The sequence below is a fragment of the Mytilus californianus genome, unplaced genomic scaffold, assembly GCF_021869535.1.
Source record: "Mytilus californianus isolate M0D057914Y unplaced genomic scaffold, xbMytCali1.0.p SCAF_11, whole genome shotgun sequence".
Taxonomy (NCBI): domain Eukaryota; kingdom Metazoa; phylum Mollusca; class Bivalvia; order Mytilida; family Mytilidae; genus Mytilus; species Mytilus californianus.
Window position 1 is genome coordinate 37,557,300 of NW_026262593.1, and position 18,544 is coordinate 37,575,843.

The following is an 18,544-nucleotide window of genomic DNA, read 5'->3' on the forward strand; positions in this document are numbered from 1 at the left end:
TTGTTCATTGTCATATAAAATAAGTGTTTAAACAATATTTAAAGTACCTTAAATAAATGTGACATTATTCAACAAACATAGTAACTCATTTTCGTTTCATAATTTCAATGTCTATGGATTGTTAGAACTAGTCATCTAAATTCAAATCATGACACTATATATATATAGAAATCGTTATTCATTCTTCCAAAATTCAATGCCCATTCAGGGCTTCGTCCTTTTCGTGTAATTTAAAAAAAGTTCTAAATTGGTTTAAATATTCCATATTTTAATTCATTATCGACCATAGGCTCAGCTGTACTTTTTTTTAAATTGATGTGTACATTTGTCGCCATGGATTCTGTTGCAATTGATATAAACAAACGTTCTATAAAGCTGATTAACTTATATTAATTTTATATTATTTACATGCATAGTCTTGATGGAAAATAAAAAATCAAGTTATGTCAGTGTCTTTTGCTGCCCATATTAGCAGCATATGACTACTGCTGATATGTCGCACCCCAAGGTGACTGGAGAGTAGAAATATGGTCACGTTTGGTCTTCTTCCAATCGGCAGTAATCCATGACGAAGTGGGCCGTCCGTTTGGCTGTGCGAGATATACAAATCCGCAATCCGATGCCTCGTGAAGAGATAGTACTACGCTCTCTGCACTATAGGTACCCTTGCAACAACTCATTTAGGGGTTCGCATGGGTGGCCTGCTTAAAGGTCAAATTTCTGTCCCTATCCAATATACGCTTATTTTTCAGTGGCATTCAAAAATTTTCCGCCCTTAATCCCGGTTGACCCCTATTACACGACCTTCCTTTATTGTTAATGTGTTCTCATCCTGAACATGCATGAAATGTTTGCCACTGGGCGTAAAGCAAACAACAATCAAACAGTCATCATCAATATGACATGCCGTGCTATAGGCAATGCTATCTTCTGCACTTAGTCATTATCCAATATTTGAATCAAGTCAAGTATCCACCTCATCGATGCAGTTAGGAATGGATGCACTTCTTCCAAATACACGTATCTTTTGAAAATAGAGAGTATAGATAAAAAGTGATTCAGTTCGGGTACTGATAAATGTCAATATCCCAAGATTGGCAGGGGTAGATCTATGGTTTGAGGGGTGTTTTATTGTTCGTAATGGTAATCAATAGCGCGGAGCATATAGTGAGGCGAAAACTTTTCATGATTTTTTTGCCGATCAAAGAGGGGAGTACGCCTATGCCCCATCTGATCTGCCACTGATGAGATGGTATGTCTAATAGACCTATGATATAAGAGTTCAAGAGTATTTTGAGTTTGCACACTACGATTCTCTTGTGTTTATGTTTACCTGAACCAGGTAGTCTTATTGAAAATTTTGCCCTTTTCATTGAAATATTTCCCATCATATCCGACCATGAACTTTTCGAAATCGGTTCGGTATCATGACATTAATGATAGCAAAATCAATCTCCAGTCGATTTCAAACTATCAAAACAAAATTATAAATGACAGACACTTTTGATGCGCTTCTATATATACAGCATGATTTTACTGTAAAAAATCTTCAGAAATCTTTGATGTTTTTACATTACCAACATATATTACCCATTATAACATAAAATAACGAGATATTTATTGGGCAATTAAATTGATCTTAAAGGGATATTATGTCAATAAAACAATTATCTACCATAATATATAGTCCAAATGACAAGGATGATAGGAACTATCATCATGATTAGCTATATAGGCCACCTTCAAAAATAAGCAAAACCCATTTAGTATAGTCAGCTATAAAAGGCACCAACATGACAGTGTTTAGTTTTTAAAAGGGTGAGTACTTTGCATAGCCACCATATTGGGACATTTAATATCGACTAAAAGATATGCTAATTATTCGAATGTACTTTATATACGCGAGGGTCTATATGGGAGTCTTCATTTCTGTGTTCTTTAATTTTTATGCCATTTTTCTCTATTCTGTATTTTTGTCGGCCCATCATTCTTTACTCTTTACTATTTTTTTTCTTTATTCTCTATTCTTTTGGGCCATCATTCTCTATTCTGAGAACCCATGTATGAATGAACGTAAGGTTTGTAGTATAGCAGAGTCGGGAGAGGAGCAGAGGATTTTACCTAGCACTTGAATGATAACATGCCCTTGTAAACTGAACATAGTAAAACTTTTTTTAACTCAATATTTTCTTTGACAAAGTGTCTGTTATACAAGTCTGAAATTCCGATGGTAATCATTGCAATCGTTGAAAGTTACCAAAATAAAAATTAGATGTTTGCAAATATATACGTTTTACCATGTATCTCACACACACTGAGATCCAGTGGGCATATATATTGTATGGTTGTCACCTGCTTAGACTTGTTTGTATGATATACTTATTTCTAGTGACTGTATAATGAATTGAATCATTATCCCATACGGTATATAAAAATTGTTGAGTTAGATTGCTGACAAATAAAAATACATTGTGCATTAAAAATAATATAAAATCTACACACGCTTAAAACACATGTCTTATGTCTATCTCTAGATTCGCCTTACGTGACAAGGTAACACTATGACTATTGAAGTTATAGTTTTATATAGCGGATGTAGTCGAGTAGTCTAGAGCGCTGGACACGAGGCTAAGCGATTGGAGCTGTAGTGTATCAAAGGTGTGAGTTCAAATCCCGTTGATAAAAATCTAATTCTAATACTGTTGGGTTTAATTTTCAGACTTATATATTAATATATATATATAAGCATAGTAAGGAGATATGATATATGATTGCTAATGAGAAACTATCCACCAGAGTCCAAATTAAGGGATAAAAGCAACTATATATGTCACTGTACGGCCTTCAAGATTGAGCAAAACCCATTACGTAACTGTCTGCTACTAAAGGCCTCGACATTACAAATGTGAAACAATTCAGCTTAACGAGAAAACCAACGGCCTTTTTCAAACACTAGACGAATAAATTGAAAAATTGACAGACAACATTCAAAGATAATCTATGAAATACAGACTCCAGACTTGGGACATATGCCAGTTGAAGTTTCGCATATTTGCTATATATATTTTCTATTCTTAAAACATACTCGTCTTCTAGTACAAATATTTTATTCAAATTAATAAAGGTTTTAGCTAGGCAGTGTACAAAAATCTGCTTTACAGCCTATAGAGGTATTTTCTTATACTAGTATTTACTTTTACAAACCATAGACAAACTGATATCGTAGCAGTATCTACTTTTATTTATCGCAAGGCGTGTTCTGACCGTTTGACTGTCCCAACACGGGGTCCGTTATATATTTTATAAAGTCATATCCACCAAAGACCATTACCACGGATCTTACTGCCGGGAAGCAGAAGTTTATGTGTAAATTAACTCTCAACAACTTCACTTGCGATACCTATTCCATATGTTTTACTTTACTTTATTTTTGTCTGTCGTTCTAGATTTTTCTTCTTACATTCCCTAGTATAAGAAAGTTGTGCAAACCCATGATTAACTGGCCAGAATTCGACAATGTTTTTTGTCAATAAAATGGATTGAACAGGATTAACACAAATTCATCGAAAATGTAAGGAATAACGAGAAAAAATTCTTCACTTGATTTGTGTAATGAATTGGAATCCTTCAAAAAAGATGATCATGATATAAACGGAGTAATAACTAGTTTAACAAATTTTTACTCGCAGGCAGCTAAAGATTCTTTTGGAACTTTTGTTAATAAAAGTCCGATGAAAAAAGCTAATGGGCTCAAAAAGGGTGATAAACCCGGCAAGGTTTGGTAAATCATGTAAATTGAAAAGAAAACAATTTCACTCGGCAAAATATAAATATAATAAACAGAAATGTATAAATAATAAGAAGTCACTGAAAAGAGCAAGTAAGGAATATAAAAAAGAAATAAACAATTGTTTTCAAAAGTATCAGTTTAAAACAGAAAAGGAGCTTCGTAATATATCAAAAAATAACCCGAAAGAATTTTGGAAAGTTTTAAATAGATTTTCTCCGAAACAAAAAAGGGAAAGTTCAATTTCACTACTAGAAGTAATGTATGACCATTTAAAGAAGCTTAATGAAAGTGAGGTAAATGAAGAGGGAGAGTTTCAATTAGCCCATTTACCAAGGAAGAAATAATCAAAGTCATTAAGACTTTAAAAAATAATAAAGCCGCTGGATATGATGGGATAAGAAACGAGTATATTAAAAATTTTCTGTCTTTATGTTTACCTCTTTACGTCAAGTTGTGCAATTTCGTATTCGACACAGGGATTATACCCGAAATCTGGTCAATTGGAATAATTAATTCCATTTATAAGAATAAGGGAGATCTTAAAGATCCAGACTCGTATCGAGGTATAACACTGGTATCATGTTTAAGTAAAGTATTTACAGCTATACTTAATAATAGACTAGACAGGTTTGCACAAGAAGTTGAATTACTTTCAAAATGCCAAGCGGGATTTAGGAAAGGTCACTCCACAATTGAAAATATATTTAGTTTATATTGTTTGATTCAACTTTAGTTGCTTTCTGGAAAGCGTTTATTCTGCACATTTGTAGATTTCAAGAAAGCATTTGATACTGTGTGGAGGGTAGGGCTGTGGCAAAAGCTTATTTCTAGTAACATAACAGGCAAAATAATTAACTCTGTTTATAACCTCTATTATAATATCAAATCATGTGTAAGACACAACTCGGGTTGTTCAAATTTCTTTCCGTGCGAAGTTGGAGTTAGACAAGGTGAAAACTTATCGATCTTTCTGTTTGCTCTTTTCATTAATGATCTTAAAAGCTATTTTATTCAGCATGATATAACATGTTTAGAAAAGGTAAATGAATACTGTCTAAGTGAACTTGGCATGTATATTAGAATTTTTTTATTATTATATGCTGATGATACAATATTACTGGAAGAATCAGCTGACGATTTACAAAGAATGTTAAATAAGTTTGGTGAATACTGTGCTAACTGGAAACTAAATGTAAACATTGATAAGAAGAAAGTAATGGTGTTTGAGAAGGCAAGGCGTCAAAGAAATCTGAGATTTATGTTAAGAGGCGAGGAATTACAGCTCACGGACAGCTATAATTATCTGGGATTATTGATAAGATACAATTGTAATTTTAATCTATTAAAGAAAAACTGGTTGAACAGTCACAAAAAGCATTGTACGCATTATACTACAAGTTAAGAAATGTAAACATTCCTTCAGATCTGCCGTTTCGACTATTTGATTGTAGTCTCTCCAATTTTACTTTATGGCTCGGAATTATGGGGTGTTGAGAATGTTGACATGATTGAAAAGGTGCACTAAGGTTTCCTGAAGAGGGTCTTGAATGTAAGATCAACAACACCAAATTATATGGTCTATGCATGGGGAGACTGGCAGATTTCCGTTAATAATTAATATTAAAACTAAATTACTTTGCTTTTGGTCAAAGTTAGTGCAAAGCGGTAGAAGCAAATTATCCGGGATTTTGTATCAGTTAATGTATAACTTACATAATTCAGGTAAACACTCATTTAAATGGTTATCTTCTCTGAAACAAATATTAGATGATACAGGATTTTCTTTTGTCTGGAATGCACAGGGTGTTATCAAAAGTTCGGATATTAAAAAAGAACTAAAACAAATATTAGTTGACCAATTCGGACACCGTCTATTTGCTGATATGACAAACTCGTCAAGAGGTGTGTTTTATGCGTCATACAAAACTATGTTTTGTTTAGAGCAATATTTTCTCAATCTTAAAGTGGCAGACCGTTATATCTACAGTAGATTTAGTTCAAATATCAAAATTCCTATTGAAGTTGGTCGGTTGAAAAATACACCAAAAGAGGATCGTATATGCTGTCACTGCTATTTAAATACAATTGGTGACGAACATCATTATTTTTTTACATGTACCAATGCACAAATTATGTCATTAAGAGAAAGGTATATACCTACATATTACACAAACAATCCTTCCCAATCAAAATTCAAAGGTCTACTGTCACACTGTAATGTACCAGTTCTAACAAAACTGTGCACGTTTTTAAGACATTTCTATTTGTATGAAATCGCTAACTTATTTATTGTGTGTCTTGCTTGCAAATGTATAATCGTATGAAATTGTTAATGTATAATTGTTATCCTCTTGTAGCACCATACGTGTGCCTAAGTTGTAATAAATTGTCTTGTCTCGTCTTTTCTGTACCAAACAACTTGAAAGCGTTAGCGCATGTATGTGCAGTTTTATTATATCTGTTTAGGCACTGCATGGCTATTAATCTTTTGCAAGGGTTAGTTTTTTACATGAATTGGTTGATTTTAAATCCCGTGAACAAAAAAATTTGATCCATAAAGGAAGTGAAAAAAATGTAAGTTTCCAATGAAAATCAGGCGGGGAAAACTAAATACAACATTGAGCCCCCCCCCCCCCCCCCCCTTAAAAAAACAACCCTGGTTTCTGTATGTTATTGAAAAAAAAATTATTTTTTTACATCTAAGTAAAAAAAATGTTCGTCTCGCGTAAAAGTCCATATGCCCCCTCCTTGTCCTTATTGGTGGGTGTTAACTTAAATTAAAAAGGTATAAAGCTTCAAAAAGGTATCTTATTATAGATATATATATATATATATATATATATATATATATATATATAAGCAGAAGAGTAATGGACTTCTGATATAAGTTAATATAAATGTTAGTAGTATTTACTTTCCTGAGACGGTCCAAATCTCGCATTTTAATATGCCATACATATTTCCGATATTCTTTTACAATGATTCCGAGTATTCACTATTACTTGGAAATCCCACTTCCGAAGATGACTGTCAGCAAAGAAATGTATATTTTCGCGGTTAAATCTGACCTTCATTCGGCCAATATAAACTTTGAGATGGTCCCTACTTGTCGTGTTTGTTGTCATAATTTATGGGTTATTAATATTATACCTGTACAACAGTGTTGGTTGGAAACGAACATTCAAATTTTATCATTGTGATTTAGAACAGGCGAGATTAGAATAAATTGCTGGTATAATGTCGCCACGTCCCTCTGAAATATGCACTGAATATAGATTAAATGGTGAATGTATATATTTATCTATCAGTCCCAGATTTTCACCAGAGACGTATGTGTATATATATGTCTCTGTTTTCACCGAGGAAAATTTATACTTCAGTCAATAAATAAATTTAGATAAAGACAGAATTGTTTAGTTTCTGTGAAGGCTTCTTTGTTGGAGATTTTTAGTTAGCAAAGCTGCGATTTTTTTGTTCGCATACAGGGTTTCTACTTGTGATGAATTATTTTTTTGAGACGATAGAAAGGGTTCAAATAAAGTCCTGCCATTTTGAATAAAACACATAATATTTAATTGCCAATTCTCTGACTAATGACAGTTGAAGACAATCGACCTGCGAAAAAGAATAACCCCGACTGCACAAAACGGTATACCGAGTGCTCTGATCTGGTTTTAACAAAATCATACGATGCCGGGGAAGCCACTTCAATCCTTTTATGGTAGGGATATAGGCAGCTGTTACATTTTCAGCTAGTACCCACCTTTTTCAAAGAGTTATTTTAAACATATATAAAGGAGCTACCATTTGATTTTTATGGTGGGGGGGGGGGCTTGGATGAAATTTGAAAAAAAGGCAGGACAGGGGTTTTGAGTAAAAAAAAGGCAGGATGAGCAACTTGGAAAAAAAAACAGGATGACAATTTATGTAAAAAAAAGTCAGAATAAACTAATAGAAAAAAAGCAGGACCGAATAGAGTGAAAAATAAAAAGGCAGGACAGAGAGTGCAACTAAAAAAAAATGCAGGACAACATTTTTCATCCTAGCCCCCCCCCCCCCCCCCCATAAAAATCAAATGGCAGCTCCATAAGATTCATATAAAAAATCGATCCCTGTTTTTTATACATAGACCTGTAGCTATATAGCGCTATTTCATGAAGAGTACACTAGATTTATCAATATAATATCTGATGTTTCAAATGCTTATGATATGTAAACTCGGTAAATTTCTTAACCTATATATAGCATCAAGCTTGAAATAGCGCGAATCATCCCTTCCACATGTAGTCGAATTATGTCTTCTTCCATGTTGTTTTACCAGAGACGATATATCTGTATCTGTATGAATACGAATACCAATACGGCTTAACGTCTCTGGTTTTTACTTTACATCAACATTCTCAGTATTCGGATCTAAATATATGCATTGTGTTTTGACACAACACCAAATTACTTTTCCTTGTCCGCTTATACATATGTTTTCGTCCGTAGTTATCTGTATTCTATCTATACACACTTTATGTACACATTTTTCTCAACAGTTCAATACACAAAGCAAATGACTGGCTTGTTTCCAATAGATGGCTGATTTTCAAATATTAAAACCACTTTTGATCCATTAGCTTTACTTGATCGCCGTTAGATTTATATTAATTACATTTTGTTGATAACCACTTACGCGTACGTGTTAAAACATGCCACAAAATATTGATCCGATTAAATTTATACATTATGTGCCATTGTTTTGAGAAAGCCCCAAGCTGTGTTAATTATAAATCATGTGACTATTCTTTCGGTCGAAGGTCACGTGTTATCGTGACGTCAACGAGGCCATGAATTTTTTACTACACAGCTTTACAGAGAAGGAATATTGACTATGAACTGTGTAATGCAATGTGATTTTGTGATGCTTTTGCATTTTATTTAACGTGATGTAGCATATTCAAGAAATGGTTCGAGAAACCAGATATCTCTTAGTTGGGAATTTACCCGAAAATGTTACGGAAGAGGAGATATCGGAATATTTTAAAAGGTGAGTTTTGCCTTGGGTTCGAGCACGTTGACGAAATGAGGTCAACATTGTGGGCGCGATGAGACCAAACCAACTCACGGATTATTATTAAACACGAGAATTTATTTGAAATTTTGTGTTTTATGTCGTGTATTCATAGTATTTCGTGAAATATGGAGTATATTAGAAATAAATTCCGTCTTTGTTGTGGATTATTTTTTACATATCAGTGTTCGTCCGAGCCACGTCTTCCTTGAATGAATGCGTGTAACTTTTATTTCACCTTTCTTTTGATATTGTGGAATATATATATATATTAGAAATATACCATAATTTGCTTCTTCTCGCAATTGGATTTTATTAGTTTAGTTATTTAGCTTAGAATTTTATTTTTAGAGTGTGTGTTGTTATGAATGTTGTATAATTGCTGTCCGGACGGGGGCAGATGGCATTATTAATTTCTTATGAAAGAATGCATTAATTTGTTAGTCATGAGTAATAATACTCGGATAAGGATTCTCTTAAATATCTAGGCTAAAAATCTCAGGTTTCTTTGAAATTGATAAATGTATTTGATCTAACTAGCATGTTAATGATATTAATGAGACAAATTCAATACTTAATATAGTAATTACAGAACCACTTTTAGCATGTAGGGGAGTTTACAGACATGTACATTTTAGTATTGAATACATTGTACCATATGGAAGTGAGGGGATTAATTTGCATTTATATATTTTTTGGGACAGATTTTTTTTACATTTGTCATATCAGCTGATCAGGGCCTTTTATAGCTTGCTTTGCAGTATGGGTTTTACTTTTTGTTGAAGGCTGTACAGGGACCTGTGTTTGCTAATTTCTATGTCATTTGGTCTCTGGTGGATAGTTGTCTCTTACCAATCTTTAACACATCATCTTATTTCCTGCTAAAAGTTTTGATTCACCAAGCAGATACATTACATGTATGTATTCCTCACCTATATCTATTTTTACCCTAAATTAATAAAATTACATAAAAAACAATATTTCACATTCCACAATAATAAAGTTTGAAGTTTAAAATGATCATTAAATGATCTTCCCTCAACATGTTTTATACAAACATGTAGCTGACTATACAGTTTGGGATTTACTGACACCTTCAAAGGTCTATCTACATATTATGTATGACCTACATGTATGGTGACCTACACAAATGTATAGTTGCTAACATCCACCTCATTTAGACACTGGTTGACTGTTATCTCATTGGCAAATATATACCAAATACCACTTCTTATTTTTATATTGAAAAAGATCTGCAATGGATTTTTCAATTTTCAGCTACGCAACAGTTGATATTCAGCTGTAACGTTAACATGTAGGTATTTACAGTCACTAAAAGTTGTCTTGTCCGGTAAATTCAATGACACTAACACAAATCTGGAGCAATTCATAATATTGAATAAAAATAGAACAATGATGTATCAGCCCCATTGACAGGCAAACCTAAAATAGATTTTGACCACTCTGACATTTTATAATGAATAAAGGGAGACGCAGGATTCTAGGAACACAAAAAAAAGTCGTACAAATTTTAAAAGATGACAGAAACTGAATGTGTTACTTAGTGTGTCCATACAATAACTTTCCTATATCTCCTTTTATTCCTATATTGAAAGAATAGAAACCACTGACATTAGGTTCTTACTAGGGAGAGAGAAGTTGACTGTGACCAGATTCTTGATGGGCAGAATCAGTTAATCGGAAATTGCTTTTAGACATACATGTACACACATGTCACTGTACTGAAAATGGAAATACATTTTTTTCATGTAAATCTCTATTCCTACCGAATGTCAGTGGTTCTCTCTGGGCACTCTGGCTTCCTCCTTCAATTAAAACTGACCGCCATGAAATAGCACAATAGTGTTGAAAGTGGCGTTAAACACCAATCAATCAGTTGTGTAAATCTAGTGAAATCAGATTCTTATATTGAAAAGACAATCATTTGGATGTTCATTTTGGCATCTGTACATTTATAAAGTGGAAATTGTTCCGTGAAAATAAAGATTTTTTCTGCCTTGTTCATTTCAGAACTTAACATGCATTGCAGCAAGTCATGTGTGATTAGCCAGGATTACTGATCATTTGCATCTCTTGTAAGGGAATTGGCATGATTAGCAATTAACGAAGTCTTTTTGCAAAAATTATGTTGCTGCAATTCACTTAAATATACTTTCAAACAATTTGTGATCACCTTTTTGGTAATTTAGAAATTAATGATATTGTTATTCAATACTAGATCCCATTATACTTGAATACATGTTATATTCCCATGAGCATCAAATTGCAAATTAAATCGGTGACCTTCTGGAGTAATGCTTATCAGGTACATAATTTTGGCACAATCTGAAATGAACAGTTAAAAATATCATACATGTATATGTATAAGCTTCTACACTAAAACATATGCAGCACTTAAGTAGCAGTTTCAGTTTTTGGTGTGGTTCTTGTCGCTCAGTTACACATATGTTGCTTGTTTTGTACATGTAGACTTGTTGTTTGCTTTTTAGCCATGGTATTGTCAGTTTGTTTTTGACTTGTTACATTTTGTAGTTTGACTTACTGACTGACCCTAAGATATCTTCTGCCACTCTTTGAATGTTTCAAAAATACTCTGATTTACATGTAGACCTCAAATTTTGTTCAATACAATTTAATGTAGGTTTATTTGTAAAATATAGATAAAAGTATAAATTTTGAAATAAATGTAAATTGTTACCTTATGGATTTTTATAACTAAAAACTAGTGTAAGCATTAATAACATAAAATATGCAAATTTTACTATGTCAAACAGAGTTTTTGCCAGATGGTTTGTAGTTTCAATAATGTGATTATTTTTCCAATGTTATTATCATACAAGTATTTACTGTCTTAATACATTTAAAAGGTCAATTCCTTTTCTTGAAAGCAATGACAAAAATTTTAGATGAGTAAATTGTACCCTTGTTGAGCACCTGAGATCACCATCAGTTTTTGGTGGTGTTTGTGTAGCGAAGTTTTCAGTGTTTTTTTTCCCCCGCCGTAGCGGTGGTGGCATTAAGTTTTACCCTTGTCCGTCTGTACATACGTCCGTACGTACGTCCGTCCATACGTCCCAAAATTGGTTTCCGTTCTCTAACTTGAGTTTGCCTCAACTAAATGTTATGAAACTTATACACAATGCTTATTACCACAAAACACAGATCAAGTTTGAATTTTGGTGGCATTACTTTAACCGTTCTAGAGTTATGCCCTTTTATAAATGGAAAAATTGCAAAATTTTTAGTTTCCGTTCTCTAACTTAAGTTTTCCTTAACCAAATGTTATGAAACTTATACACAATGCTTATTACCACAAAACACAGATCAAGTTTGAATTTTGGTGGCGTCACTTTAACCGTTCTAGAGTTATGCCCCTTTATAAATGAAAAAATTGCTAAATTTTTAGTTTCCATTCTCTAACTTAAGTTTGCCTCAACCAAATGTTATGAAACTTATACACAATGCTTATTACCACAAAAAAACAGATCAAATTTGAATTTTAGTGGCGTCACTTTAACCGTTCTAGAGTTATGCCCCTTTATAAATGGAATAATTGCAAAATTTTTATTTTCTTCTAAATATCAAGTAATTTTTAAAATTGGAGTTATCTTCCTTTGTCCATGATTATAGTTTAATCAACTACAATCAATGCTTTATACAATGCAATGTTTAATTTTGACTTCCACTGATAAAACACAGATCAAGTTGAATTTGGGTAGTGTCACTTTAACCATTATTGAGTTATGCCCCTTTATAAATCGAAAGATTGCAAAATTTTTAGTTTCCATTCCGTAACTTAAGTTTGCCCCAACCAAACATTACGAAACCTAAACACAATATTCATTACCACAAAACTAAGATCAAGTACAAATTTTTTGTTTCCGTTTTCTAACTTTAGTTTGCCTCAACCAAATGTTATGGAACTTATACACAATGCTTATTACTACATAATACAGATTAAGTACGAAATAAGTTGGCGACACTTTTACCATTCTTGAGTTATGTCCCTTTATAGACATAAAAATTGCTGAATTTTTTAGTTTGTCTCAACCAAATGTTATAAAACTTATACACAACCGTTCTAGAGTTATTCATGCTTACAAATAGAAAAACTGCTGAATTTTTAGTTCTGTTCTCTACTTAAGTTAGCCTCAACCAAATGTTATGAGACTTACACACAATGCTTAATACCACAAAACTCAGATCAAGTTCAAATTTGGGTAGCGTCACTTTTACCGTTCTTCAGTTATGTCCCTTTATAACTATATGATATGCAAGCGGGGGCATCATCTGTGTCCACATGTGGACACTATCCACATTTATTTGTAATGTTTTTTTTTACTGTTTTTCGTCTTTTTGACTTTTTCTTACCATGGTGTTGTTACTGCAGGGGTTCAAAATAGCGGTGGTCCGAGGTCCGTGACCTTCCACTGTTGCAATCAGAATTTCGTTTTGGTTACTAGCTACAATAGAAGGACCTTCGATTTTAAAGGAAATAAAAATGATCTTTGCTAACCTTTTTAACCATCTGTATCGTCATTTTTAAGCCATATTATTATTGAAATTGAGATAAAAAAATGTTTCATCCCTGACCTTGCTGATGAGTGATAAAAGTTATTTTTAACTTGTATTTCTTGGAGACACAAGGTTATAAATAGTTGCAAGAAGTCACATGACAAATCATTTAATCATTTATTGGAGACACAAGGTTATAAATAGTTGCAAGAAGTCACGTGACAAATCATTTAATCATTTAGACATTTTAGTTGGGGCAACCTTAAGTTACATATTTCGAACAAAATGAGTCTGTTTCACTTTGGTGTCACTTTGTCCAAGAGAATAGACAATATAGAAGGATATTCAACCTTCCCATGGATAGAAACAAGTGACTGTGTTTTCAATGTCTTCAAAAGAAATCAAATGAAGATCTCACTAAAGATAAAAAATGCGATCTTGAATAACGGGAACGGACATTAAAGCCCCACTGGAAAATCAATCGAACCGTGGCTATATTTTGATGAATCAACTGGTCTAATGTCATGCACATACTGCCAGAAGTTCCCCATCCATTCAGAAAAAGAAAGTACACTTGTAAGGGGAACATTAAATCTTAAAATAGACCCAATAAGAATATACGAAATGACACCCCAGCATTTATCTTGTTTGAAGTAGTGGATCCATGAAAATGACCCAAATTTTAAGTCTAAAGATTAATTTTCAGACACTAAACTTCGACAATGTATTCTCAAGCAGCAATGTAAGCCTGATCAGTTAAATAGATATAAGGTTCTTTTCAACACTGCATACAGTATTACAAAAAAGGGAAACCCTTCAGTGACTATGAATTTATTCTTGAAATCCAGTGCAAAAATGGTGTTGATGTGTAAGCAGTACTTCAATATTGAAGATTGTAAACTGTTTATTCGCTGAATAGCCCATTATTTTTGGTTGGAATAATTGAGAACAACCCACATCTTCTTTTATTCATACTAAATTTTGAAGGATTCTGACAAGCTGTCAGATATTCTCCTATTTGGAAGTTCTGTGTGCTATAAATACTACCAAATAAACCAGCCTCAGATGGTGTCTTGAAATACTGTCAATTTAGTTTCTGACCTAGACCAATTGCAAAGTGTTGCTACATTATATATGTACATTTAGGCTGGCCAGTGTAGATTTTAGATCAGATTTGGAAAGAAAATATTAAGGAATTTCATAAATTTTGTATGTTAAAATCCGAACAAGAAATAACAATCTATAAACTGAAAGGTGTGACCAGTTTGAAAAGAAAAGTATAAAAATGAAAATTAATCTTATTTATTGTGTACTATTAAGAAAAATTCTTATTTTATCATGCTTACAAAATGTACATGACTGTGATGAAACAGTGAAACTACATTGTAGTCATTATCTTTAAATGAGAATTAAATGAAATGAGTTGTTGTGCAAGCAACCTAACAATACAAATATGTGTAAAGATATTTCAATAGAAAATATAGGTCAATTCAGGCAAAGTTGACCTAAATTGAAGTTTTGTATGCTTTTTATGGTCCTTTTGGTCATTATAGCTCCTATTAATGTGTCTACATATTTTTAAAATATTAAGGTTCGAAAATTCCTGGGAAATCCAGAAAAGACTGTCAGATACATGCAATTTATAAAGTGTTTATAATTATTTTCATTTCAAAGTGGCAACATTTCATACAAACTTCCCTAAAAATGTTTATTATTAGTTCAAATTTTAGTAAATTATAAAATATTGTTGCATTCAAGATTTTATGTGTTTATGTTCATGTACAATTTGCATTGTCAACACAAATATACTGTACACGTAAAACTATAGAATCAAGACTGTGTCTTCTCATTCTTTTTGATGATGTTCATAATGAAACACATAATTTGAACCCTGTGAATGACATATGTCAATCTCATAAACTGTACATGTACATTTACATGTAGTGCTCTCCTGTTGTCTGTTACATACTCCTTATTGTGTTATATAGAGGATTCAAAATAGTCTTGATTTTACTAGTCATGACAGTATTAATTTTTCAATTGAAGTTTTGGTCCAATGCAATTTTCTTTTGGTTTTTGTTTGTGAAGTTGTATTACTGACTCCTTGATGTACAATGTATATACCCTCACTTTCTCCTTTTGTTCATATGTCACTATTCCGTGTCAACTATGATCCTTATTCAAGCTGTTACTGTTGTAAACTTTCCCATTTGATTTATATTAAATAAGACCCCTGTTCTGAGTATTGATTTGTTATTCAATACATGTATTACAATCTAGATTTTTTTTAATAAATTTGATCACAGCATAGAAATAAATCATTGGTGTTTTATATGACATTTCCCCTGATTCGAAAAAAACGTGTTTCCATATTAACTAAATTTTTATAAACAGTTACACAGGAAAATTATCAAATACACTTTTCTATATCATTTAGTACAAAAAACATCTGTGTCATCAAACTGTTTTATAAATTCGGTGACAGCTTGTAGTTAATCATTAAAAGTTCAATACAGCATTGGAAAATAGCAATATGAATGTGAAAATTGAAAAGTTAGTCATGTTTTCATCATGAACATTTGTATAACAATCCTTTTGATAGCCCATTTCTAGGTTGTTTTTACATTTCAAACATGTTTATACTGGGAGTGATGTCAGGATGACAAAATATTGTGTAACTCATGGTTGCTATAAATGTAAAAACGATTTTATCATCTTTTTGTTTTTGTGATATTTGTAAAGTATGTGACATACAAGGTTGTCCTTTTGCTGGTCTGATTTATAGGGGAATAAGTCTTTGTCTTGTGTTTTTTAAAGCAATAAAATTTCATGACAGTTTTAGGTGATTTTATTATGTGCTTACATAATTCAAACAAGTGAAGTAAATATTTTTTCTCTCTTTTAAAATTTGAACAGCACTTTCCTATTGACAGCGAACTACTACATATAGATATATTTTCATGTTCACCAGATCAGTTCTTTCAGAAGTCTAGACTGTGGGCAGCATTTTTCCATATGCTACATTTGTAAATGTTGTATTCTACTTTTAAAATTGTTATTGAAGCATTTTATTTATGTACATTGTAGATAAACTCATCATAGATACCAGGATTGAAATTTTGTAGTTGATAATTGTACATGAACATATTTACACTTTTACCACTAACATGACCAAGGAGTTTTTTCACCCTTTATTTGATGTTTTACATGTCAAATGATTCCCCAAATATTGTGAATAATCTGTGTGTATTGCTATGATTATATCAATATGTACTTATTGAAGGAAGATTCATTTTGGTACCATAAATAGTTTTACTAATTGCCTTTGTTAAATTTCCATTTCATCATAAAATTTTAAGACTTCTAAATTTAAATTTTCTTAAACTTGAGCAAAGTATAAAACCATTGGCATGTTAAAAATTTTGCCAATAAATTACAATTTATTCTCCTTTTAACGATTGTTACTTGAAAGTAATAACCATGAAAATCTGCCGCCAACTACATATACAGTATGAAAACATGGCATGGGAAACTATGTTGCAAGCGTGGCCACGCTTTATATATTTCAGTCCAAACCTGACAATAAATTTAAACTTTAAATGGTGTTATTTTAATCTTGAATGATTTTGTTTATCTTAATCATGGGCAATTCAGAACAGGAAGCTTTTGTTCAGAACTATATTGCGCTGCAATTGAAATGTTGGTTTATTAAAGTTTTTGGTAACCTAAAAAGACATTGGTTATGCTTTATAGAACATGAAAGGCAATCATTATGAGAGCTGACAAAGGAGCGCATTGAATTGGATCTCCTTATAAAATCCTGTTGTGACTATAATTAATTGAGCAGTTTTGTACATTAACATATACATGATATATATACAAAGTAATTGGATAGATTCAAAATAAGTTTTATTCAACTGCCTTGTGATGGGGGGAGTATTTATGCTAATAACCTACATTTTCAGATGTTGTTTGTTTTACCCCTGGACCTAACTCTCAGAATCTCTGCAGTTTCTCAACAGAATTAATTAAAAGTTTTACTAGTTGCAAACACTTTTTAAATCTGAAAGTCAGTTTAAAAAAAAAATTATCAGTCAAAGGTAATTAAAATAAACCCATTCAAGTAAATTTTCCCCAATTTAATGTTATATGAAGCTATTAAGAGTTTACATTATTAGTAAAACATGTGACTAATTGTAGATCCTGAAAGTTTATTTTCAAACCAAACAAGAGTTTGATGAAAAGGCATCTTTATTTGATCAATGCAAAGAATGAATTTGGTCTAAATTTAAATTTTACATGTATGGAACAAATTTATGTAATTTGACAAGTTCTGTTGACTTTAAACAAAAAAACCTGTAGAAAATCAAAAATAAATATGCAGAGTTCTCAAAATCTTTTATTTTCCCTGGTCGTCCTTGAAGAAAATTACAAAATACAAAAATTGTGTCTGTCCTTTTCAAAATTTTGAACGTCAAGACCTTTGGATCATCAGTGTTTATTAAATGTAGATAACTAATGAAGTTGTCTTAAAAATTCTGTTCTGTGCTGTCCAAAATTGGTGATTGATAGCATGTTTGTTACATATTTTGTTGATCTACAGGAAATTAAGTTCCTGTTTGATAAAAAAAAAAGTTATAAGCTGCTTGCATTTGAATGAATAAAGATGTATTTACACTTTCTCTCATACTAAAATAACCACAAGGAAGTCCGTTAAACGGACTGTTTAATTTTAAGTACTATGCCATTTTTCAATCTATTACATACATGTATGTACAGGATATTTGACCTTAAGAGAAAAATAAAATTACATCATAGTTCAGCAGGTCACTTTAGCTTTTGGCTATTCTGTTGGTGTTCACAGAAATTAATTGGAAGTTACATATACATTATAATGCTAAAGGGTAGATTTGTTGTGACAAGGTTTAAAGTACATTTTTTTTGTACATGTATTTTAAATCGTTTGAAGGGATGTTGCAATTGGCAATAGATATTATTTGGCACAATATAGAAGGTTTTCTGAAAACATCTCATTATTTATATAATTTGGCATGTGAAAATAATGTTACACATCTACATGTATGAAAATAAGTCTTTGATTTCTGATCCCCACATTTACTTTAAGGGAGTTACAAATTTTTCATCCCCCCCCCTTTTAAAAA

General features: G+C 32.0%; 1 protein-coding gene across 2 annotated transcripts in view; it reads left to right on the plus strand.

Annotated features, from left to right (window-relative positions):
* Window positions 1-8,598: 8,598 nt before the first annotated feature.
* LOC127720026 (msx2-interacting protein-like) overlaps window positions 8,599-18,544 on the plus strand; it is a 63,380-nt gene continuing 53,434 nt past the window's right edge. For both annotated transcript variants that reach the window (XM_052226438.1, XM_052226439.1), the window contains exon 1: window positions 8,599-8,822. In XM_052226438.1, the coding sequence (XP_052082398.1) occupies window positions 8,740-8,822 (83 nt within the window). In that variant the 5' untranslated portion in view covers window positions 8,599-8,739. The remainder of the gene's footprint in view (window positions 8,823-18,544) is intronic.